This window comes from Maylandia zebra, linkage group LG13, assembly GCF_041146795.1.
Source record: "Maylandia zebra isolate NMK-2024a linkage group LG13, Mzebra_GT3a, whole genome shotgun sequence".
Lineage (NCBI taxonomy): Eukaryota > Metazoa > Chordata > Actinopteri > Cichliformes > Cichlidae > Maylandia > Maylandia zebra.
The window spans coordinates 25,409,481-25,435,100 of record NC_135179.1 but is presented as its reverse complement, the minus strand read 5'-3'; the positions used below and the strand labels follow the sequence as shown (position 1 = coordinate 25,435,100).

The window sequence follows — 25,620 nt, the reverse complement described above, 5'->3', positions numbered from 1 at the left end:
ATTGGACTCAAATGGCAATTTTTGCAATTTTGTTGCAAAATACTGCAAACATATGTTTAAGTATTTTAAAAGTGGATATTTTTGTTATCTAGAATTATTATTTTTTTTTTTTTACTTTTCATAGGCTATGTGCGCATTCAACTACAAGACTGTTTACAGAAAAATATAAACACTCAATCAGATTAAGCCTGATTAAGAAATACAGTATATTTTGGTTTGAGATCATTGACGACAACATAATCAGGACATCTTCGTAAGAGAGATCCAGGTTTAACACCAGCTGTGTTCCCTGTACACAGTGCTTCAGCCACCTCATTATGCGCCTCTTCCCCTCTTCCTTCTGTCCTCGGGGGCCTGTGGAAGAAGGAGCAGCACTCTTATGAGAAATTTCTCAACATCTCCCTCTCCTGTTTCTCCTGCTGAATCGCACATACAAGCATACTGACACCGCTAAATAGCGCGCACAGTGCTTTACTTGTTTTAGTATTGTTGTATTGCCTGACATCCAGGCGTATATTATTTCAGCTCTGACATTATCTAAACGCTACACGTGATTTGTAAAATGATAAGTGAGTAAATACACAAATCAGGACTCCCAAAGAGGTATTGGTGTAAAATTCCAGAACTTTCCATGAACTCTTGTTACTAAAAAAATAGAAAAAGAAAGGAAAATTACCAACATTTTTTTTTTTTTTTTTTTAAACACTAGAATGAACTTGATTGCGGCTGAAAAGTTAAGTTTCCAATCCAACTGGGCCTGCTGTAGGAACGCCATCTAATGTAATGAATATATGCATATACCAGAGAGGGGGTGAGAGGGCCACATGCATTCTGTACAGCAAGTTTTGAACAGAGTCAGCCAGTCCAAGCAGACTAGGGAGTGTCCAAGACCTGATCAAAGACCGTTCTCTGGTGTCTGTAAACACGTGGGAGGATTTCAGTCCCGCTGGCTTCCTTCTCCAAGGCCTCCTCCACACGTCGAGCACTCTGTGTTACTCTTTGAGTCAGACTCTTACAATAATAAGTGATGGAGGGGTGGGCTGTGTGCTTAGGATGACCGAGGTGTTCCCTCTATATGAGAAAAGATCCTGTGCGCGACTGCACATAAACGCTCACAACTCCCATTTTAACACCTGTGCACACCAACTTTAAAGCGAAGATCACCCGGTCCCTCGCATATGTGCAGAGAAATTTTTAAAAGCCTTTCTCGCATTACTGGGTTACATTTTAACAGGAAACGCCAGATATGTGCACCTATAGAGTATGCGTGAGTTCTCTTATTTCAACCTGGGAGAGAGAGAACTGTCATCAGCTGAACCGCAAAACAGAGCACTGCCTCAACCAATCAAGTGTGAAGAAAGAGGTATTTTTCCCTGACCTAGAGTACTGTGGCACTTATAGTATACAGTTCTAAAGATAAAATGTGGGAGGAACCAAATAGACCAAGAGTCAGGGGGAGAGAGAGAGAGGTTAAGAGGAGGGCAAACATGAGAGGCAGGAAAGTGAGAAAGCATCAAAGACAGAACAAAGACATTAGGGAAGAAAGAATGAAAGGAATAAGAGACAAAGCAACTTCTTTCTTAAAAGGAGCTGCATGTTGCATTTCGTAATCATTGCTGTGGTCGTTTAAGACCAACTGTAACGCACTCTATGGTGCTGCCGTGAGTAATGTGCGCACCGGTGAGGTTTTATTACGCCAAGCCCTTTAAAAACACCACTGGCATCATGTCCCAGTGGCTTACTTCTGTCTTCACAGCAGTTTTTCACGTAAACAGCAAGCACATTGTGTTTGAGTGCTGACAACAAACCTGAGAGCAGAGTAGGAGCCCAGAGACAGTGAGTTAAAGTCGGGATGGTAGTACAAGTAGACGGAGGACACACAGGTAGGCAGGATATCAATCACCCCCACTGCCACAATACGTCCATCCAGCCAGTACTGCTGGTGGAAGGAGCCGTAGCCCACCTCAGGCCCATCTGGAGCATATTCTGCCTGGGGGAAAGCAAACAGAGTGAAAAGTTTAAGAGAAAATAGTCACTGGTCAGAACAATAGCAGTACTCTAGTGCACAGTATAGTTTGCATGTAAAAATATATAAATCACAGAGGAACGAGAATGTGGTATTTAATAGCGCTCGTTTACTTTCTTGCACTGATCCACTTTCTTTTCTGCACACTCACACCTGTATGATGTTGTATTACAGACCGTGCTTCTCCCTGCCAGGCCTCACGCATTATGTGTGGGGGTGTACAGTAGCCTCACGTTCGGCCTGCTAATGGCTCCCAAATGTGGAGTGAAAGCAGGAGCAGAGTTGGGCTGTTGGGGGGGGGCACTGGCCACAGAAACACTCCAGGAGAGGATTTTAATAAAAAGACCCTGCACGAGCAAAATCCATTTCACCAGGCGGTAGTGGAGTGTTGCCAAGCTTTCCTCCTATACATGTCTGCGTCTGCACTCCCCCTGCGGCACGAAAGAATGCGGGTGTAAGTGAGCACCCATGCGCCCGGGCCTCCCTCCATTAATGAAACTGTTAAGTTTTTGTAACACGTTGCGTTTCTCACAGGGTTACTGCATGCTGGGTTTTTCAATCAAGTCAGCTGACTTCTTTTATCCCAGAGGCTTAAATCTAGAGGCTTGGGGTTTGGGGTTAAAAGTCATATTAAGCAAGGGTATTGGTTTATGTTTGTGTATGTGTCTTTCTTCAGCGTACTAGTAACAGGATCCGTCTCCTTCTCCAGCCTTCATCTGGACGCAGTTAAGAAGCACAGACGCTGCTAGTTATCACAACACTGAGAGAGCTAGATCACTAATCCAGTGCGCCACTGGGCCTGCGCTCTGACCAAGTTAAACCTGACCAAATAGAATCTCTCACCCACTCCCACACCTCCCTGCAGCTCTGTGACCCCAGCAGACTGACAGTTTTCTTAAGAAGAACTGGTAATAAAAGTTATATCCCTTTAGGTCAGGCCTTTGGGTACCCAGGTGTAATTAACTGCCTGACACAATCAATACCAGAGGCCATTTGTGTGTGTGTGTGTGTGTGTGTGTGTGTGTGTGTGTGTGTGTGTGTGTGTGTGTGTGTGTGTGTGTGTGTGTGTGTGTGTGTGTGTGTTAGGTAATTTAATTATCCTTTCCTAACAGCTCCATAAAAGAGGCCACATGACGTTAGATGTAGATTATGAGGTTTTATTGAGATTTAGCTGCGACCGACAGATGATTTAAGAATAAAAATGAACATTTTTGGCAAACGGTCAGCTGGCGATGGTGGAGGACAACAATGACCACAACTCGATAAAGCACTGCCTGATGCAACAGCTGAGTGGATTTAAAAGTGTGTGTGTATCCATAGCTGGGGGAAACTGTTGGTCTGATGTTTTAGCGCCATTTATCACTAAAACACCAGAGGCTTTGTCAAAAGGAAAGAGCACAAGATGATTTTTCGTAACGCACGTTCAGCATACACACTTGAGCGTTATTATGAATGTGAGTGCTCATGCAAGAGTTGCAATGGCTGCCTGAGTGTGTGTATGAGAGTGTGTTTGTTTATAAGCTTGTACCGCGCTCAAGCCTGATCTTGTCAGACTGACCTGTGCATCACCTCAAACGACAGCTTAATGGTTGTGTCCTTGCAACTGTGACAACAATCTAAACATTCCCTGGAACACTTCTAACCACCCCAGAGCTTCCCAGCAGCCCCAAATCACTCACATATGGCCTAAATACAGGGCTATGTGTGTAGCACGCTTGATAAAGCCATGAGGTGGTATACCGTGTGTTTATTTCAACCTGCTCAGGGAGACATTTAGTTAAACTTCTGCTGAATTAGAATAATTGGATTTTGTGAACCCTTCAAGGACAAAAATGAGCTTATATTCCCTTTATAGACACTTTATCTCAGACTTGAATGGTTAAGTTAGCTTTAAGGAAGAAGCCTAAAATAAAGACGGATGATGTGAACAGAAATGAATATGACAATGATTGTCTTATATTTCACTGTAAATTGTGCAAAGATAAACATAAATATATGCAATGTTTTAATTTAGCATAAGCAACACGTTTAAAAGGTTAGTTCAGGTTAAAAGAAATAGAGAAAAAGTTTTATGACTGTAAAACCAAGTGGTAGAACAGGGACATATCACAACTAAAAAGTTTAATAAGTAAATTTGGTGTTCAAAAAAAAAAGTATCCTAGAGAGGCTGAGGCACTCAGAAGTATAGATGTGGAGAGTTTCACCACTCTGTAAAAGGCTGCGTGGGCAAGTAGCTCAGGAATTTAAAAATAGTGTTTTACAATGCAAAATTCCAGAAATTTGGATGATAACACCACCTACAATGAGACGTTTTGCAGACTATTCTGAGATGCGACCAAGAAATTGGTCAGAGAAAAGATCCACCGATAAAAGTGCATTAAAAAACAGACAATACTGCAGAGGAAATCCCAACACTGGCTCAGCAGCACTTCCAATGACAACTGAAACAGTTTGTTGCTAAATGCACAATATTCTATTTTTGCAAAGAAAAAAAAACAAAACACATCAACGAGATCCAGAAATACGACCCCCACTGAACTAAATTCATGGATGCTGCATGCAGTTAGGGACCACCTCGCTTGAAAGCAACATATACGACAGCATCCGTGATGGCGCACAAAGCACAGGTAACTTGCACACCTGTGAAAGCACCATTAATGCTAAGTGATAATGTAATGATTATGGGGCAATACACTCTAAAAGGGAACCTCTTAGTCTTTCAGTTCAGATGTTTTTGTTGCATTTCTCAGTCCGGCAGTCTGCCTTTGTAGTTTCAAAGAGTTCGCTAAATTCGAGCAGGGTGCTGCAGTAGGAGGCCGCTGTTCCAACGGGTCTGTTTGTGAAATCTCTCCCTTTCTAGATATTTCACAATGAACTGTAATCAACTGTAAGTGGAAGCATTTGGGAAGCAACTCAAGAGTCAGACCATGTAAAGTTACAGAGTGGGGGTCACCGAGTGCTGAGATGAACAGTGCACAAAAGTCAAGTCTTGAGTTCCAAACCTCTTCTGACAGCAACATCAACGCAAAAACTGTCGGGAGCTTCATGGTGTGGTTTTCCAAGGCCAAGCAGCTCCTGTAGGTGTTAGGTGAAGGTGGTCCAGTACTTTTGTCCATACAGTGGATGCTGCAATCCAGCCATCTTTTTCAAGAAAGACCTTACTTATTTTAAAGCAGTTCTCTGGAACCTGTTTTTACTGAGTCATGTTAAGTTAAACTCTGTGCTTTTGTTTACATATTATTTTTGTCTGTTTTTGATTTGGTTTGACCATTACACAGCAGTCCCACCTTTCTGGAAATGGGTTCCTGGCATCAAAACTCACTATGATCACGTTTTTTTTTTTTCATAATTCAATCAATTTCTGTGTTCCAACATTTGACAATGCCTCTTTGTAAAAATGTACGACCAAAAAGAATAAGGTTAAAATTATTTTTCCACATCCTTTTTTTGGTATATTTTGGAAAAGTCTGCATTTCTTTACATAGTAAAATAATTCTCTGACAAAATGCTAAGAAGGGAAAGACAGAGATGACCAAACTACAGAAGAAAAGACTGAAAGCCACAGTCCTGCACCCCTGTTACTGTGTAGGTTGTTTATTCATAAAAGGAAAACTGAATGAGGAGACAAATCCCACAAAACCCATAACACCCTGTGTTTCTCCTGCACTGAAGTGCTCATCATGTTTGGAGACAGGCAGAACCAGTGTGTTTACATTTCTGCATTTGTATGTAAAAGCATCTGAAAAACTCTATGGCATATTCTGTTAACTGCCACTTAGTTTCGGCATGAATCCTCTGCAGTTTTGGTGAAATCAAACAATTAGACTACCTGTGTCCCAATTACAATTTGGAAGTATGCATTTCTCATACATTTTTAAAAATGCAGGCTTATATGTGAGCTGATGAACCACAGAGTTTGCTGGTCCATGTGGTGAGTGTCTGTGTATTTTAATAGCACTCTGATTGGACACAGATGGAGGCCAACACGCAGAGCAACAGCAGAAATCCATGTATAATAATTCTGAAATGGAGAGCGTTTGGAGAGAGACAGGGGAGACTGAGATGAGAGGATGAAAGAAGGAAAGAAAAACAAGTTGCACGAGAGGACGCCGAATGAAAAGAGATGGCCTCCTCAACTGGCATAGAGGAGGGGACACTGAAGGCAGGAAAATATGCGAGGTAGTGTGGCACAGTTTTGGTGTGCACATGTGTGCAGAACTGTGTAATTCAGCTGCCTGGCCTCCAGCCTTGACGAGGTGATAAAAGCTTGTTTCCTATAAACACTAATGATGTTCATTAGCGGAGACCTGAGGGGGCCCACGGGGCAAAAGAGAGTGACTGCGTTTGTGTCAGTCAGTCTGCGTGTGCTCTGGACCTCAATCCCATTAAAGTGGCTGTTATAAGTACCCATCCTGGGTCTAATTGTTGATGTAATTGTCCTGACCCAAGAGGTCCAGTGGTATTTCTGAAGCCTGCAGCTCAACAGGCCTGACAAGTGCTCAGTGATGCCTTACTGCAAACTTGCACCTCACAGCAAACACCACCAGATTAACCACCAATGCTCTTCCAGATCCTTCTGTATACAGATTAAAGCATCTAAAAATTTACACAGTAAACAGATTACGAGCAAGATTTCACTAATTAATGCACCAGAAGCTGCCATTAAATTTCTAATGGTGCCTGAATAATTGCTTCTTGTTAAGTGGGCCCACACAATCTCCTCATCAACCTGTAATTTGTACCACGCCACGCAAAGTAATGGGCAGTGGTATAAATGTGGTATGTTCTATCCCGTCAAAGCCAGAGGGAAGGACTGCTCTGAAGACCTTATGTTCAACACAGTTGCAATCTGGACACCACATTTACCATTTTCCTCCTTCGGCACCCCCTTTCACTAACACAGGGCTAAATTAAAACCCCTCCGATATGAAACAAAACCCCCTTTCCAAATCCCTCAGCTCCACTCAATCCAGCTGGAGGGCTCTCTAAGAGGCAGGCCAAAGGTAGAGGGTTGGTATGTGCTGAAAAAGGGCAACTAGTTTAGATTTTCTTTCTTTTGAGTGAATGTGATGAGGAACTAAAAACCGAAACCCCAGGCGTTTTTCAAGTCATTATCATAATCTCCATGACAGTAATTTCAGGAAGACCCTCTACTGGTTGGGGCAAATCATTCCAGGTAACACATTTGGATGAACAGAGACATTTAAAAGCAGGGGGTTATTAAACTGTCAACAGGCCAAAGGAAATACATACCTCTAACGGTGAATCACAGAGAAATCTCTTGAACTGTGGAGGAAAGCAGAGGGGGGGGACAGAGAGAAAAACAGTTAGCTCTCTGGGTCAGCAGCTCTTTTGAAAAAGGCATAAATGAAAACCATACACGTCTCCTTTGCTGTTCTATATAACTTATCCCTCCCTGTTTTCTTTCTACTCAGGTGTCACATTTCAAATGAAGCCCTCCATTCACTACGGGGAATTAAAAGGAAAACTGTATTTATACAAATGAAAACATTTACCCTATCAACTGCAGCTCGCACTACAGGGAGGACACCGTGACAGCAAAAATAAGCAGTGCTCCCAATGTCAAAATAGTTTCTCTCTCATTTAAAACACCACACCAGATATTGATTACTGGGGTGGGGGTGGAAAATATGTCATTTTTCTTCCATTCTCTCTACCGTTTCCTGGAGTTCATTTTTAGCAGTGGGGTTGAGAGCGGTGTCCATGTTTAGGTCCAAAACCGTTTTGTAATGACAACCGGAACGCCAAAGTGGTGACTGACAGATTTAAGTTTACTCAATGAGCACATAACACAGACCCTTGCTCATATTTTACAAAGACATGCTACAATCCAGCTGTGTCATTCGTTTGCAGATATGTTTACCTTGGGGTCCACTGTTTGAGGAGCAGAACATAGATCTATATCAGCACCAAAGTATTGTAAACACTGACAGTGAGGGTCCAGATGTGATTCCATAAACAACGATACACACTGTATTGCATGATGACCCTTATCCGCCAGCAAATGCATTTCCATTCATAATTATTTTGTGTTGCTTCTGATTCTATCCAACCAGCTAGGGCTTGAACGCTTGTTAAACGGTGATACTAATTTTCAGTCCATCTGATTTGTGCTGAAAATATTGTATTTTGTCATTATGACCAACTCATATATCAAAGTAATCTAATTCTTTATATTATGTCCTGAAGAATAACAGTGTAAACAAAAGCCAATAAAAATTAGCACTTGCAATTTTATTTCCATCAAAGTTGCTGACAATGAAATGAGACTACTTATTTTGTTTTTATAGCATCTAGACTGACTGAAGGCTGTGTTGGACATTTAGAGACAGATTATCTGTCTTTGCTTATTATTAACACGTAGGTTCTCTAGGAGTTGCCAGAATTTCCCAGAAGCGCACCAACATGCTCTGCTTGTGAGTAAGTGACTGAGTATGTGCACAGCAGTAAAGCTAGTAATCGTAATGACTGCTCAAGGCATGGTTCACTAGGTGGGGCAGTGCTGGCTTTAGTGCACCTCGCAAACCGAGCCAGCAGCCTGAGCTCATCCAACAGAGTGTGCGTTTCCTCCTGCATCTGCCACAGTGCTGGTGACACTAATGCAGTGTCACCAGCATGGGAGATGTTTTTGGCAGAGCGCAGCGAAAGGATGATGAACTGTCATCCGTCATTTCCACCATACCTTTGACTGACACCAACAACCATATTTACCATCTTTTAAACTCCATCACTTAAACTGGACTCTCATCAGAAAAATGACGACATCCATAAGAAATTTAAGTTGTAAAAATAAGCAAAAACTTTAAAATGAAGGATTGCAACAAAAGAAAAGACTTAAGCATAAAGCACTCAAAACAACAAAACTATTCATGCATTGCAACGGTGCACACAGCTCTTGCAGAGGGGTGTTGATGTGGGCTATAAAATTCTCACAAACCTTGTCCCCTGCGGTGCTGAATACTACAACAAGATGCCTTTCCCCTGGACCCAACCTCACACCAAGATGAAGTGGGGATGAACAGAAATCTATGGACTGATGATTCTCACCCTGCAACTTCCCAAATATTAGTGGAACTTTACAGTCTCCTCTTCAAAGCCACTACACAACCCCATAAGCTTAGGTTGATCTTTGGACAACACTATGCATTTCTACACATTTTCCCCCAATTCTTCTACTAAACAGAAAAGTATGTTGCACAGTTTCTTTTAAACATGTTCCAACAGAAGTGCAATGACAAGATCTGTTGAGTCGACAATGATCTTCGCCCATGCAAAAAACCCGCCTGTCAAATCCCCTCGCCTGTGTAGCCATGCCAGTAGAATCTAATTTTCCACTCCTACCTCTGCGGTGACTACTGCTCTGCCAGTCGACAAATTACCAACAGCAAAGACTCCCACTGTGCAGTACTGCTGAAGGGCACAAATGAAACTTTTGTTAAAAACTCACCAAAAAAAACTCAACTAAACGGTTTAGCAAGTGAACAACAGCTGCAGTTATTAGATGACATCATCTGTAGAGGCCAAGCTACAACGTGTGCAGCTGAGTGTGTGTGAGAGAGAATCTCACACTGACCTTGTGGTGAAATTCTGATTTGATTAGGAAAATATAGAAAATATACGTGTGAGCTTTTACTCATGTATGCAAATTTGCATATGTGTGTTTTCTGAATACCTCCTGTCCCTCTTTCTAATTCTTCTTTTAACCAACAGTGCAGTGTAGCTGTGTTTGCCTGAAATCACTCTCCTGGAGCACAGCAGGGTTGACCCCCTGTTTGTTCTTTGACAAACAACAGCTCTGTGAGGCTGACACAAGTACACAAACTCGAGTGGGAGTGCACTCACTTGAGGCATGAATATATATGAAAACAGCTACAGCTACTCCTGTGCTTCCATCTCTTAATACAACAGCACATCAACTACGCTCTATTCAGAGCAATGACTGAACACATGGAGTTCATCACTTCCTCTCAAACTCTCCCTTTCTTACAGCAAACACTCATCTGTGTACGATTAGGAGTGCAAGAAGCCGTCTCAAACACACACACACACACACACACACGCACACACACAGATTGCATATAAACACACGCATCTGCTTAAGCCTAATTGCTACTTAGACCTCTCGTCATTGTGCTCTGTACTCTCTAAAATTGTACTGTACTTATTTGAGCAACAAAGTTTCACCCTTTAAATGTCTAACACTCTTTTTTTCCTTCACAAACATGTGTCCCTGTTCATTTCAAAGGCGTTCAAAGCAGTTCCAGATAATACGAGGAACTGGGTGGACAACGGCAATGTGGTTTAGATGGTGTTATTGAATATCGCTGCTATGCATAACCATGTTGCAAATAGCTTTGACATAGTCTGTGCCAAAATTTCAATCATTTCTTCCATTTTACGGATGACTGTTACTGCCATGTCTCAACTTTTTCCGTATATTTTTCTCCAAGTGTCTTGGTAAAAGTACTGGCCATCAAGCAGAGTAAATACAGATTTAACAGGGTTTGTTTTCTTGAAAATGAAAGCCACATGTGCAGGAACTGAGAGTCATGGCTCAGCACAACAGTTAAGACCAATAAGTGCCAGCGAGAGTGTTTGTATGTGCATGCATCTAAATAATTGCCAGTGCGGGCTTCAACTCTGTCAGGAAACAATGACTGGACGTGGAAAGAAAAACGTCTGGCTGCCTTTCACTTGTGGCATGACAGGAAATGCATACATCCTAAAATAAACAAAGCAATTACCCTCTAGGACATCTTACTGTCTAATGATTGAACAATCTTGGCAAGGTAGTTCAGCTTGCACGCACACAGAAGGTCTCCCATCACTTTGTTCAAACATAGGCTGACAACAATCTAGATCCTATCCCGAGGGAATACTTTAATGGATTAATAAATACCTAAACAAATGCTAAATGGATCAACTTCCTAAGTAGCAGCAGCAGCAGGCAAATGGCATTTCACCAAAATGTGCCATCAACAACGAATTTCCCTTATTCAGGACAATAGGTGGAGGGAGATGGGGGGTGGTCTAAGATTCTGGGAATAAGAGGAGTTTACCAGGAGCTTGACGGGCAAGACAATAAAATCAGTAGTGTTATGGGCTCGGGAGTGGGTGTCACAGTATTCCAACTAGGGGGAAAATGAAGGCAAATTTGTTTGAGTGGGAACAATTAAGGCCTGGCTCTGTACATAAAATTACTGTAGCGCGACTAGAGAAAAGAAAAGTCGTCAAACCACAGTCGCTCAGGTTCAATCAAACATGCCCTGGACTAGCTTTACTTCAGCCGAAGATAAAAACGTGTCCTAATCGAGCAGCAACTTCAGGGGTTGAAAAATGAAGCCAAAGTGGATTTTACAAAAACTGCAGTTCCTCCGGTGACCACTTGACACAGGCTCTAAATCTGAGTCAATCCTCTAGACCAGTGGTTCTCAAACTTTTTACATCATTCCCTACATGGCAGGAAGAAATATTTTCACGCCCCATTTAAACAAAATAATGGCAGAAAAGCCTAGCTGCAATTTGCGTCCCACCAGTGGGGCGCTCCACACACTTTGAGAACCACTGCACTAGACTGTTTATAAGAAATTGATAAAGTCTGTAGTATCACGTATTCTTTTGTCTCACTGTAAAATGGCAGCTGCCATGTTGTGTTTATTTTTATTGTCATGTCTTTTTGGTGCATGAAGAAAAAAAAACTAGGAAGCTTGGTTAGCAAGATCCAAAGACTGTACGTATCACACAGACAAGGATAGCTGCTACCCAAGTAAAAAGTAGGATCATTTCACTCACCAAAAGTGGTTGACTAGCTGGCAGCTGCAGGTTACATTATGACCAAATGATTGCCAGGTAAAGCAGCGACACCCCTGGCTTTAAGACTTTATAAACTTTTATCAGATGAGTTAAGTTCAGTCCCAAGTTTTCAGAAAGGGGTAAAAGAGCTATTTATGTCACGCTATCAATTCTTGAACACTGGAGTAAATGGACGAAACACCACTTCCATACAGGGATCATTTTTCAAGCCATGTCAGTTGGTCAATCCCAAACATTCTCCCAGAAGGAATTAACTTGTTTAATGTTTTAGACCCTGTATCTAATCCCCTCTCTTTATTAGATGCATTTTTTTATAACATGCTTATAATTAGGAGCGTGGTGCATTTGAGTGACAGCTGGGTGCTGACTAGGTGTTACTGTAGCTAATTTGATTCACTGAGCCAGATCCCTTGAACATGTTTGTGATGCTGTTGCATTTTGGAGCATTTTTATTGAAATTATCTCACCTATAATATGGCGTGCTGTGAGGTACAGCCCATCCAAGAAGTCCCCCCCCCCGCCCTCCAACCTCTTGTACAAACATGTTTCTGGTCCCAGTGCCACAGCCACATTTCATACATCTTGTGGTGTGAACAAGACTTGTCCACCATACAGACTTGCCATGAAGCACAGAAAGCAGTGTATTCCACACATACTCTCATACTAATTACAGCCCATATAATAACTGTGTTGTTACAATCTAAAGCGTAGGCTCTCTCTACCACTCTAAACTACAGATGTGAAGGTAAATTACAATTAATGAGGCTGCATTTGAAAGTAATTACCTAATCTTATGCGACCCTGGGCTTGTACACTACACATGTGGTTATCCAACATGGAAAACCAATAAAATAAAAAACTTTATTTCTGGAAACTCAACAGACATCAGCGTTTTTAGCACAACATTTTCATTTTATATTTTGAAGATATTATTAGTCTAATTCTTAAAACTACACTACAGTTATTACCCTGAGCTAAGACTGTGCACAAACACATGCGCTCTATTGATAGAGCTAAGGTTATGGCACTAGGAAAGAATCTGCCACAGTCTGCCAAATCTGACAGCTTTTATTATTTATTAATTACCTTACTTTTACAAGTTGGAGAATTCAGTAATTTACTGTGGCCTGCTGGCAGGAGGGGGAGGAGGAGGAGGCTGTTTTTCCAGCCCAGAGGGACAAAAGGCTCTCTCAGGTTGTCCAGCAGTTTCTGCATCCTGACTAGACTTTATTTTTTCTTCGTTTATTGATATAGAACGTGGAGAAACCTGGTGTGTATACATATAATTTAATGCGTTTCATTAATTATTATCACTGCTTAGGTCAGGTTTTATATTCACAATGATTCCTACTCATTCACTGCAAAACAAACCTAGGGAAAAACTCTTTTCATGCCCTTTTATATATTTCACAGTAATTTTATAATATATAAATTTAAGAATTATAACACAGACAAATTTTTTTATGTTTTTACAAGGTCCAGTCAAATGAATATTGCTGTTACTACTACTTCTAATTGTAAGACAGTATTTTCAAAGTGCCCGTTTTATCTAACAACCCCTGGTTTTAAAGTGTTATATAAATAAAATTGTACTGTATTGTATGTAAAAGAAAGAGGAAAAAAAAAAAAAGTCAAAAAGCAGCAAGAACGTTGAACGAGCGTGTGCAGCAGCTCCCAACCAGGTGTGGAATAATAATCATGCCGTACCTCACTCTCACTACATTCGCTGGGGTCATCACCATGAATGGCCATCTGGTATTGGGCGTACAGCGCTGACGACTGCTGATACGACGCCATGAATTGAGGGTCCTCAAAGTTCACTGGCACTAGCCTCACCTTCAAGCACAGGGTGTTGGGGGAGGGGAGGTGAAGGGAGGTTTTACAACGATAAACAATGCATACGAGGACAGTGAGCAGCTAGAAAAGGGAGGGCGGAGGACGTGAACAGTGCTGGAATCAACAGTGCGTTATATCATAGCGTTGGCATCAGTCTCCTAGCCCTTGAGAAAAGCTGGTAACACAGTACTTGGTTACTGGTTTATTCAAATCAGATTGCCGGGCACACAAATATCAGCGCAAGCAAACATTCTGCATCTAGGAGACTGATGGTGTATTTTCACAGCAATAACGTAATGAGAAACCTGAGGATGAGGCTAGTGCACCGCCCAGCTATTACCACAGATTGGCTGAAGAGGACTGGTAATATCAGACTGAACCCAGCATCAGTGCGTGCGAGGTCCAGAGCAGCAGAAGCCTGTCTGAGTGGATCATCTAAGCGGGACGCGTACAGATTCTTGTCCAACACCGCAGACTCTCCTCAAAAAGGTAAACAAGGTTGAACTGAGTGCACGCAAGAAAATTAAAACCACACAAACACTACGAGCTCCAGTTCCAAATTCAAATCATACTCTGGTTCAGAAACTGAAACTATCGTGAGGGCAGGGTGACAGTAGACACAGACAGGGCAAATGTGTGAAGGTCGGGAGGGGTCAGCTGACAAACTACCTCAACCCCCAAACTAAAAACAGCTCAACACTAACGACCCGGCTGGCCGACCAAGGGCCAAGTCAGACACCTGGAGAAACACCGCTCTCAACCCTGGCGTATGGAAACATTTTCCCCTCCATTTCCTCTCCCTTTGACTTTCGCATTTATACACATACCCTCTCTTTAATACTAGCATGTTAATTCACTTTCCCCCTCATTCAAGCAGATGCTTAAGACTATTTAACTTAATTCTTGTTTCAAAGTTCCAACACAAATTATTTATCCATTCAAGTCTAATTTTAAAACTTCGCAGCGACCGAACCCAGTTATACAAATGCAATGATGCTTAAATGATTGAATTGAATGATATTCCTGTATGAATAAGTACAAAAATGGAATACATCAAAGCCTTTTATTTCCTTTCTAGGTCCCCACATTTGTCGACCCTCTCCCTCCCTCCCTGGGTACCCCTAGAAAAGGTTGACCTATGCCTCCCACCCTCTGACCTGGCTCTCGGTGGGTTTGTCAGGAGGGTCCTTGTGAATGCCCATCTGGTAGAGTTTGTACACCTGGTAGGAGGCGTCGAAAGAAGCTTTGAACTGCGGGCTAGGGGGATTGGAGCGCACTAGCCTCACCTTCAAAAAGAATATGGGCAAACAAGAGTTAACAATAAAATGTAAGAAGCAATGAGAAAAGTGTAAGTGGTTATTGAAAATGCCCAATTAAGAAAAAAAAACTAAACTAAAAATTAAACTAACAAAACAAAAAAAGACCACAAAAGGGAAGAAAGACTGACATAAGCACACCCTCTTAAAACCATCTTTTGCAAATAAATCACAGCACTTACAATTCCTAAGATATCATTTCATTTTAATCAAAGGCTTCTTTTCACCTACGACAGCTGTACGAGACCTTAAGCTCAAGTTGTAGTGAATCCTTTGGAGAAAAATCTCATTTTATAAAATATAATCTAGCTAATCTAATCACACACACAAATATCTTTAGTTTTTAATAGATGTTTGTGTAAGATGTGGCTTCATGAAAGTGGGTGTGTTATGTCCGTCTTTCTTGTGACACAAGAATATTACAAACAAGTTGCTCTAAATATAATCATTAACATATTTGCTAATGTGCTTTTTGGGATAAATGGGGATAAATGGCGGAGCATTTCTTCAGCTCTGCCATGTCATCAAAAGCATGACAAACATTAAAACCACAGTCCAAGTTCAGGTAACCTAGTATAAGAACACAATTAGGCAACCTAAGTGGCCTAATAAGTTATAATAGGTTAATTTTTACATACAATAATTACAGGTGCATAGAAAAATTATGATGCATCCATCACATGTGTACTTATGCAGCAGTGAATCCAACAAGGCATATATGATAAGCTCAAACTTCAACAGAGAAGATCAGGAAAAGTCTTTGATAGAAAGACGGGGAAAGAAAAACTGACCAATGCTGCTAATATTAAAAAAATGAAAGGATCCTTCTCTCATCGTCCAGCCCCATTTAATTAACTGTCTCCTCATTTTGAAGTTTTTGTTGGCCACAGAGGCTGTGCCATATAAATCCCCTGGAAGGACACGACAGATGAATCGAACTTGGGGTTTGTTTGGCTTGGAACTTAACTCTTAGGTCTCTCATATGAACATTTGGCATCAGCATCCTTTAGTCAAACAGAGATGCTGAACGTCTCAAGTTTGCTCGTCTTAATATTGTTCTTAATCTGGAGATATATATTTTTGATAAGTTCAAAAAAAAAAATAAAAATTGGGGGAAACTCGCACCACTAGCAGACAGCATGGAAATGAAATTTCCAGTTCTCAAAACAGACTTGAAATTCAAAACCAACTTAAATTGCTTAAGAATGTTCAAATAAAGCCAAACAACACAACTGCACTTTGTTTAGCTGATTAAAATTTATTAAAGAAAAGTGTTGTATCTTAATGATATTTTGTCATGAACCCTCAAGACCTTTCTTTGCACTGTTATAAGTAAAAGGACAGACGAGAAAACTGACTGCCAAACCACTGCATATTAAGTAATGGGATAAAAGAACATCTATGGAAATATGAAAAAACTGCAGAGGCTGTACACAGGCACTCTTAAGGGGAAGAGCAGTTCCATACTTTCCAGAGGTGCCTGAGGGGATTTGTATCATGTTGTCACACTGACCCCAAGTGGCGGCATGCAGAACCCCGGCTGCATTGCATGGTCATCTAAACTCGTCTTCCCTGTCCCTATGACTCATCTCTCTGATCTGCAAAAGTAGTGAGCTCGTCCAAGGACACAGAATCAATCGTAGCAAAAGAGTATTATAAACAATGAAGCTTTGCAGAAAGCGACGGTGATCTTATAGCAAAGCCAAAGTGAAGATGCTTAATCACCAAATTTCCATTTCCACGTTTTATATGGACCCTGCAGGGTTTTTTTATGTATCCTGCAGTGTATTCTCGAGTGTGACATCTTAAACAGATGTGTTTATGAAGAAACTGAGCTTGACTACACTTAATTGCTCTAGTGTAAACACAATAATCATCTGGTACTGGTGTGACAACACTTAAGGATCAACACAAGACACGTCCAACTGACAACATCAGAACGATTTGCTAAACTGCTAATGATTCAAAATGTTCCTTAGCCAGAAATCTGTTGCAGCCCTGCTCTATGTTCTATAATAAAGAGCTAAATGGGTCAAGTAGAAGCCTCTCCAAATTGTATGACTTGTAAAACATATAATTAACCTCCATTTGCATCGGATAACATTGTGTGCGTGGCCTCTAAAGAGAATTCAATTATAATTCCTAGCAAACAAATGAATCCAACTGAAAAGAGCTCTCTAGTCTCACGGGGTACATAGACAAAAGGCAGACACTGCCTGGTTCATCACTGCATCTGGCTTAAATCTTGGTCAAGACCAGGAATGACGTTACTCTACCAACCTCAGATGGAGGCTTAGCCAGGGATCTCTCTTCTACATTGTTCTCCTGCCTGCCAAAACTTCATTTCCATGTCTTCTCATACTGGCTGAGCTGGGTGCTGTGGTTTTAATGTCATCAGCAGAGTAATGCAACCCATTTTGTGTGGTGTGCCTGTCATTTGGTTGAATTCGAAGTAGGAAGAGGTGGTTTTTCCACTCCGCTTTGGCTAGCTATCCTATCCGTACACATAAACACATGTGAAGTCACTGGAGCTGGGGAAGAGCTCTGTGAGACCAAATGTTCGAGCTAGCTAAGTCCAAACATTACAAAGCCTGAAAGCTAGACTAAGAACACTATTTCTTAATGACAGAATCATCAAAATAGGTTAATGATTATTTAAAGTTACAGAAAAAAAAAAAGAGGAACAAAAGTTTGCTCCACAATATTTTTGTTCACCTCAAGGCAATGAGCAGAGTTTTCAGGCAATGATTCGCTGATGAATTCTTCCAATGTTTTTGATTGGTTGTTTTGACTAGGAGTGGGTTGGGTAGGAGAGACAGTGGAGGAAACGCCGTCGCCATTTTGCCTCATTTGTTCTTTCTGAAGACGCCGCTCTTTCCTCAACTCTTTGGCCTTCCTACACGGCGGGCGGCTAGGATCGGCTCCATTCCCTGCAAGACAGAAGGAGAAATGTCAAAGGTTTCCTGAATGTGCATTATCGCTTTCATTTTATGCAAAGACATGGTGAGAATATGCCACGGACGTAAAAGACCCAGTTTAAAAACTGAACTCGGGGAGAATGATCATTTTCAGCTTCAGACTGCTTTTTCGGTAAGAATAAACCAAAAGTAACAAAGGCTTTAACTTTGAGCCGCTGTAACTTTCAAAAAACATATGCAATAGCTGCCCGTCACTTTGACTCCAGTAGCACATAGAATATTGTTTCATGGCTGCCAAAGCAATGATTTAATGTAAAGACTACTGAGGTAAGGATGGTGATTACCTCAGTCCTCTTTGATTTTTCACTGAAGCAAGCATAGTTGGGTTTTTTTTGGCGATAACAAAAAAAACCAACCTAATAATAAAAACAATCAGGTCTGCTGGTGTGGGAAAATAAATGAGTGGACCAGCTCATCGTACATCGCAAAGAGAAAACAACACACGCATTTTTTTCCTTCTATCAGCAAGACTGACAGAAACAGTTCCTGAAATTACTAAATCTCTGCCTGTCCCTTCTCCTCCTGCTGCCCCTCCTCCTCCTTCATCTCCTCCTCTACCACCACAACCTCCTGGGCTCTTGCCAAGCCCTTCAGCTCTCCGGGCATCCCATGTCAACAGTTTACACGCCCACATCCTGTTTGGAGCAATAAGGAAACGAGAGCCGTTTCCTGCTTGTCATATTGCCAGCTGCCACCATCAGCTCATTCACCAACTCCCCCTCCGGTGAGGTCACAAGGAAGAGAGAGTGAGCGAGAGATCCCGATGCCTGATCCTGACAGAGGAGAGAGAAACAGATCCTGGCCAAGAATCACTCACGGCATTCAGCTTTAGCTGTCTCAAGGTCCTGTGTCTGTATGGCAGATTGCACCCTGTGAACAGTAAATACAGAACTGAAGCTATGCTATAAAATATGCTAAAAACATGAAATGACATTTGCAGTGCATAAACTAAAACTAAAAAAAATATTTTTGTATTTTTTTATTTATCGCTTACTGTGTTCTTCTTCTAAATGATTTGTTGTCGAGTCATCGGGGGCGATAGGAGCACATAAATGTAGTGACTAAGAAAATTAACAGCGTAATATTTAATCTCAAGATTGCCACATTAGCGTTTTATTGGAAATGAAAAGCGGTGCGAAAGGAAGTTTGCACTTGCAAGAAATCACCTCTGGTATAAACAGAGTTGTGGCTGTGATAGCGTGGTCACATAGTTTACCTCTTTCAGAATAAACAAACCAATGTCAAGGAAGAGTGGTCACGCAGACAACAGGAACTACAGCCTGGACCGAGTTCATCACACTGACTCAACCACAAACACAGCAACCCTTATCCATGATTACTCTGTCCATGCGCCTCTCTCTCCCAGTAATTACACTCTCAGCATCGACACACACTTTCTCTCTTAGCCTCACAAACACAAAAAAAAAAAAAAAACAGGTACTCCCAAGGACAGGATATGCAGCTGTGGTGAAGATAAAGTCTGACAGACCAGTTCCTGTGGAAGACAGATGCACTTTCTCCAGCAGTTAGCGCTTCATAAAATCTATGACATTCTCTATCCATGCTTCCCCGAGCACACATATGGCTTTCAGAAGATACACTCAGTGTAAGCTGTCTAGAAATGTGAAATACTGCTTTCCTATACGTAAACATGCAGCACACAAGTCAGTATTGATTTACAGTGGTTGGAGGATACTGTCGTCTCTGTTCTGCGTGTGCAGTGGCATTTATTGCAATGTATAACCCTTGAGAAACTACCAACTTAAACTCTCTGCTGTAATTAAAACTGGTTCCGCTTAAGTTTTTGGTAACTGGAAACTCCCCAAAGTTATAAAGTGCACTAGTCATAAAAGTAGAGGGAAGAGAGGTCCAGCTGTTTTCTGCTAACGGTGAAAAACATGATCGCACACGGCTTCAATAATGTTGAAATCTGGGCTCCGGGGAGGCCAATCCATGACTGATAGTGTTCCAGTGAGTGGTGTTTACAGCGTTAGTATCGTGCTTGACATCATTTTCCTGCTGGAAAATGAAGCTGTTCCAATCAGACGCTGGATCAAAATCTGGTGATACTTTTCTGTGTTCATAGCCCCAAACCATGACACAGCCTCCACAAATAGCTGTAGACACTCACTTTTCCATCTCATTCTTGACCTACTTCTGTACATACTGACGATGATTTGAACCAAAAATCCCAAATTTGGATTCATCACTCCACGTGACTTTTGTTCACCGATTTTCGGTCCAATTCTTGAGTAATTTGGCATACCTCAGCCTTTTCTCCAGGTTTCCTTTAAAAAATGGCTTCACAATACCCCCGCCTCCACGGAGACCATTTCTAATAAGGCTTTGGTGAACAGCAGTGAACAACTGAAGGCCCTAATGCATCTCTCAGGTCCTGTGTCAGGTGTTTGTTGGATTTCCCCCCCCATTTCTTAAGGAAGTTCAGTGTGTACTGCTCTCCTGCTGTAGTTTGTTTTTTTTTTTTTTTTAGGCCTGCCACTTTCTCTTTCCCCCCCCTAGTTTTCTCAGGTTTTTGGTAAATGTGGTAAAATGCTCACCTTGTTGGTCTAAAAATCCTATTTTATTCTTGTCAAGCTATATTATCTTTGACATTTGTCATAGATTCACCAAAAAATGGGAACAAATTATGCGTTTTCATTACGAAGTTGTTGATCTTGTGTAAAAGCCAGACTGGTTCACCCCTTGAGTTAAGTGCCTTTCTCATAATCATTGCATGATTTACAAAAAATTTGAACAATAATATTTCTCCAACATCCTCTCTTGCCTTTTAATTAATGATGCTGGATGGCGTTCTCATCAGAGTTGGAAAGGAAAAAAAGCAGCTGAAGCCTGAAACATTAAAGGTTGTTAAAAACGCCACTTCCGCTGTCTAATGGGAGTTTATTATCTCTTCCCTATAAGTGTTATTAATTCATTATTGAGGGGATATCCTGTGCTGGAAAATAAGGAGGAGAACATAGACAGATAATTCCAAACCAGACACACACTCCTACGAAACAGTGAACAAACAGTGCCCTCATTCACCAACATGCTGCAGTGTGAAGCCTGGTTTACAAGGTGAACAGTGACACCTTCTGGCAAGATCTGATACTTCAGTTAGTGCAGAGCACAGCATGAGGCCACATTGGATACAGTAGAGACAGCATAAATTTAAGCAGAAAACCAAAGAAGCCATTAAGTATTAAGTACAAACAGCTAAGGATTCCTCGATTAGACACAGGTGGCTTATTATTAGCTTAGTTGTAGTTGACTACATTTAAACAAATTAATAAGTAATCATGTATTCAAATTGTCTTAGCTGCAATGTTTAAAAAAAACATCCAAATTAAGTTTAATTGCTGCAAAGAAATTCCAAAAACACTAAAGGGAAACTACTTATATAGCAAGCCAGGATAAAAATTCACCACATAAATGCTACATTAATACTCTGTATGATCAGTGCATTTTTAAGGTCTGTTTCCATTGTTTTCTGGTGGCAGGATCTGCTTTCTGTGTCTGAAGTTCAGTGTTGACAGCTCAGCATCTACAGTGAAAAAAAACAACGCTTTGCTTACAGCTTTTTCTCCCCTGCTGTGCTGACAGCATTTTCAGTTAAAGAGCATTACTTCCCTCTTTGTCCCTGACAAAGTGTCAATCCATAGCGGTCACTGACAATCAAACTGTTTGGAATCCCAGACTGATCTAATCCCGTTCTTAGGTCCTTCCTGGAGTAGACTGTGGAGACTCGGAGCACTCGGTACAGATGAAGACACAAAAATGTTTCACGCATTTTTGTAACCTAACAACAACGCGGCTTTGTGAGAAGAGCTCCAAGACTGAAAGCACATAACCCAGAAACCGGCCTTTCCAGTTAGTGGGTTATTAAAACGAAGAATAAGGTCAACGTGAAATTATCCGCTTCGGTTTCACACTTACTGGGAAGCTTCATTGCACTGGTGGTAATAAATAATAACACCCCGTCAACTCGATTAATATCACCTTCAGCCCGTTTATGTGTGAGAAGGTGCACACACAACAAAGCCGAGAGCAAAGAGAGGTAAAAACCCCGCACTACTTATTGCTGAGGCTTCATAGTACAGCTGCTTGAGCCGTTCATATAAGGATTTATGTCATTGTTTTAAAACTTTAGTTAGTTTAATTTTTTTATGATCACTGCCGCTCCAGGTTTAGATTGATAGCTCATTCTATTCTATGTGATCTAACAGTCAGCCTGGAATCCAGAGCCACACCACTGTGCCAGCCTCTCTCTTCACATGTTGCCTCCTGTGAGATTCCTGACACCCCTCCCCCACCCATCACCTTCACTCAATACCAGGTTGAGATGCAAATGAGGAGACTTCACTCAGGCAAGTCTGCTGGACCAGACGGAGTGAGTCCCCTTGTCCTCAAGACCTGTGCCCCCCAGCTGTGTGGAGTCTTTCATAAACTGTTTATGCTGAGTCTGAGTCTGCAGAGGGTCCCGGTGATGTGGAAGACATCATGCCTCGTCCCTGTACCAAAGACGCCTCGTCCCAGTGGCCCCCAGGATTACAGGCCCGTGGCACTGACCTCCCACATCATGAAGACCCTGGAAAGGCTCATCCTGGACCAGCTGCGACCCATAGTAAGACCACATCTGGATCCCCTTCAGTTCGCTTATCAGCCTCGTCTCGGAACAGAGGACGCCATCATCTACCTGCTCAATCGTGTCTACACCCATCTGGACCAGCCGGCGAGCACTGTGAGGGTCATGTTTTTTGACTTTTCCAGTGCTTTCAACACCATCAGGCCGACCCTCCTGGGTGATAAGTTAGCAGCGATGCAGGTGGATGCTTCTCTGGTGTCCTGGATTGTTGATTACCTGACAGGAAGACCACAATATGTACGTCTCCCACAGTGTGTGTCTGACAAGGTGATTAGCAACACAGGGGCACCACAGGGGACTGTCCTCTCCCCCTTCCTCTTCACCCTCTACACCACAGACTTCAGCCACTGCACAGAGACCTGCCATCTTCAGAAGTTTTCTGATGACTCTGCGGTGGTTGGATGCATCAGCAGGGATGATGAGACAGAGTACCGGGCTGTGGTCGACTCCTTTGTCACGTGGTGTGAGCAGAATCATCTGCAGCTCAACGTGGCAAAGACCAAGGAACTGATCGTGGACTTCAGGAAGACCAGGAAACACTTGACCCCTGTTTCAATCCAGGGGGTCAGTGTTGACATTGTGGAGGACTATAAATACCTTGGAGTACACATTGACAATAAACTGGACTGGGCTAAAAACACCACAGCACTTTACAGGAAGGGCCAGAGTCGTCTCTATTTTTTGAGGCGACTGAGGTCCTTCAACATCTGCCAGAAAATGCTGAGGATTTTCTATGAGTCTGTTGTGGCCAGTGCGATCCTCTATGCTGTTGCATGCTGGGGGAGCAGGCTGAGGGTCGCAGATGCCAACAGACTTAATAAACTGATCCGTAAGGCCAGCAATGTTGTGGGGATGGAGCTGGACTCCCTCAAGGTGGTGTCGGAGAGGCGGATGCTGTCCAAGATAAAGACAATGTTGGATAACACCTCCCACCCACTCCATGACATGTTGGTCAGTCACAGGAGCTCGTTCAGTGAGAGACTGAGATTACCGAAAAGCACCACTGAACGACACAGGAAATCATTCCTGCCTGTGGCCATCTCCCTGTACAACGCATCCACTTAACACACTGTTTGCTGCTACAACTACACATGTTTCTTTTCCAAATATTTATTTATAAGTGACTTATGTATGTATGTATGTATATATATGTATATATTGTACTATTCTTAGTTAGCGTATTGTCTGTCTTGTCTTAATGTTGGTTTAAAATGGAGCACTGTAACAAAAAATAATTTCCCCCAGGGATCAATAAAGTATTCTGATTCTGATTCTAACTAATTATAGTACTAACTTTTTTCTCCCCCCGAGCAACGGCAAGTACAGCACTAGTTTAGATGACTCCTACCTGGTTTGGGAGCTGCGGATGTTGTGGTCCCAGCCAGTACAGACACTGGATCATTTTGTGATGTTTGCGAGCCTGTAGGTGTGGCATCTGCTGCCTCCTTCTGAACTTCTGTGGTAGATGGAAACTCTGTAGCATCCTTCTGAATGCCTGTGAGAGCGGTGTACTTTAAATGTACTTTCCTCAGTTCCTGTGGTCCTGCCTCTTCACACACCGAGTCCATTGGCTCACCTATAATGCAGGAAATCAATATTGCTTACACCAGACAGCACACTGTAAATTACCCTTCTCTTCTGTTTTGAATTGAATTCGTTTTTGAATTAGCACCCAATGCTAACTGCACTTTAAACCAGGGTGCTCACTTACGCCTGATCATTGACATCAGAATATGACATTACTGATCTGCAGTCATGCACCAGGACTGCTCTCTGTGACATCCTGCAGTTAAAAAGCCTTGCTGTGAAGGGGTCTCTGATGAAATGTTATGTGCACAGTTTGTGAGCTTTGCAACTGATGGAGCTCTTATGAGCTGATAGAGAGGAACAGCCATACTCCTGTGTAAACCCATAAATCTCAATCTGCCTGCTGTTCATGGCATCATTTATATCAAAACCTGTGGTCCATGAATACATTACAGACTCAAGTCATTTTCACACATTTATTAAGTTTCAAACTCAAGTCAAGCCTGTGTAGTGCTTCACACTACAAACTACAACACATATGCAGTCGCAGAGCACTAACTGCTTAAAGAGTATTGCCATTTTTTCCACGAACTGTACACCAATAGAGACTATGAATGGATGTGTTTATACCTCATATATTATACATACCTGCACAATCTTCCTGCCCCTTTTGCAGCTCCCCTTTGGATATAAATCTGTTCATCTTCTTCAGGATTTTCTTGTGGGATTTGGAAGGCTGGAATTTCAGAGCGTGGCATCTTGAGAGAGGATACAAGGTAAAGGTTATTGGTTGTTAAAGCAAACATTTAATTAACGTATTTTTTCAACATAGATCAAACAACCCTTGTGTATTCTAGGTTTTTTGGTCTTATCAGATCTTAAGTTACTTAAAGCATGACTCATAAAAGGAAATTTTGGTAAGCAAGTTAATAAAATTACCTGATGGTATACTGTGGACAGCATGTCTTCTGCATTATGGGTTTGTAAACATACTTCCCACTTCTGAAAATGAAAACATGGACAAGATTTGTGGGAGAAAAAAAAAATAAAGGCAATAAATTATTATTTTTTATTTGAAGTAGTCACAACTCCCTTTTTAAAACTGAATTCAGGAGAAAAGGTTTCAAATGGAAGTAGGAAACCACTGGCTGAAACCAGGATACTAAGTAGCTACTCACCTTCTCCATCCTCGATCTATGAGGTCTTGGTAGTCTTGTACTGTCATGGTGTGGGACCACATCCCTACAATCAAAACAAAACAAATAATTAATCAAATTGTTTCCTTAAAATGTATAATTGATTTAAATACAATTTTATACATAATGGCAATCGTTGAAAATATGGCAACAAGCCTAAGCAGTGTTATGTATGAAAAGTCTCTTCACCTTAAGCCCAATCAGGCTTAAGGTTATAAAAGTGGTCACGCCTTTTCTTTTATTCACAAAAAGCGAATGAGAC

General features: G+C 41.7%; 1 protein-coding gene across 6 annotated transcripts in view; it reads right to left on the bottom strand.

Moving 5' to 3' along the window:
* Window positions 1–25,620, bottom strand: part of ate1 (arginyltransferase 1) — a 54,224-nt gene that overhangs the window by 23,497 nt on the left and 5,107 nt on the right. For 2 of the 6 annotated variants that reach the window (XM_004559691.6, XM_004559688.6), the window contains exons 2-10: window positions 25,341–25,404; window positions 25,102–25,164; window positions 24,811–24,920; window positions 23,984–24,211; window positions 17,728–17,942; window positions 14,854–14,982; window positions 13,568–13,696; window positions 7,280–7,312; window positions 1,809–1,990 (exon numbers count right to left, since the gene is read on the bottom strand). In XM_004559691.6, coding sequence (XP_004559748.3) covers window positions 1,809–1,990; window positions 7,280–7,312; window positions 13,568–13,696; window positions 14,854–14,982; window positions 17,728–17,942; window positions 23,984–24,211; window positions 24,811–24,920; window positions 25,102–25,164; window positions 25,341–25,404 — 1,153 coding nt within the window. Of the gene's footprint in view, window positions 1–104; window positions 355–1,808; window positions 1,991–7,279; window positions 7,313–13,567; window positions 13,697–14,853; window positions 14,983–17,727; window positions 17,943–23,983; window positions 24,212–24,810; window positions 24,921–25,101; window positions 25,165–25,340; window positions 25,405–25,620 lie in introns of those variants that run through there. The other 4 variants (XM_004559692.6, XM_004559690.6, XM_004559689.6 and 1 more) reach the window with 4 other exon arrangements.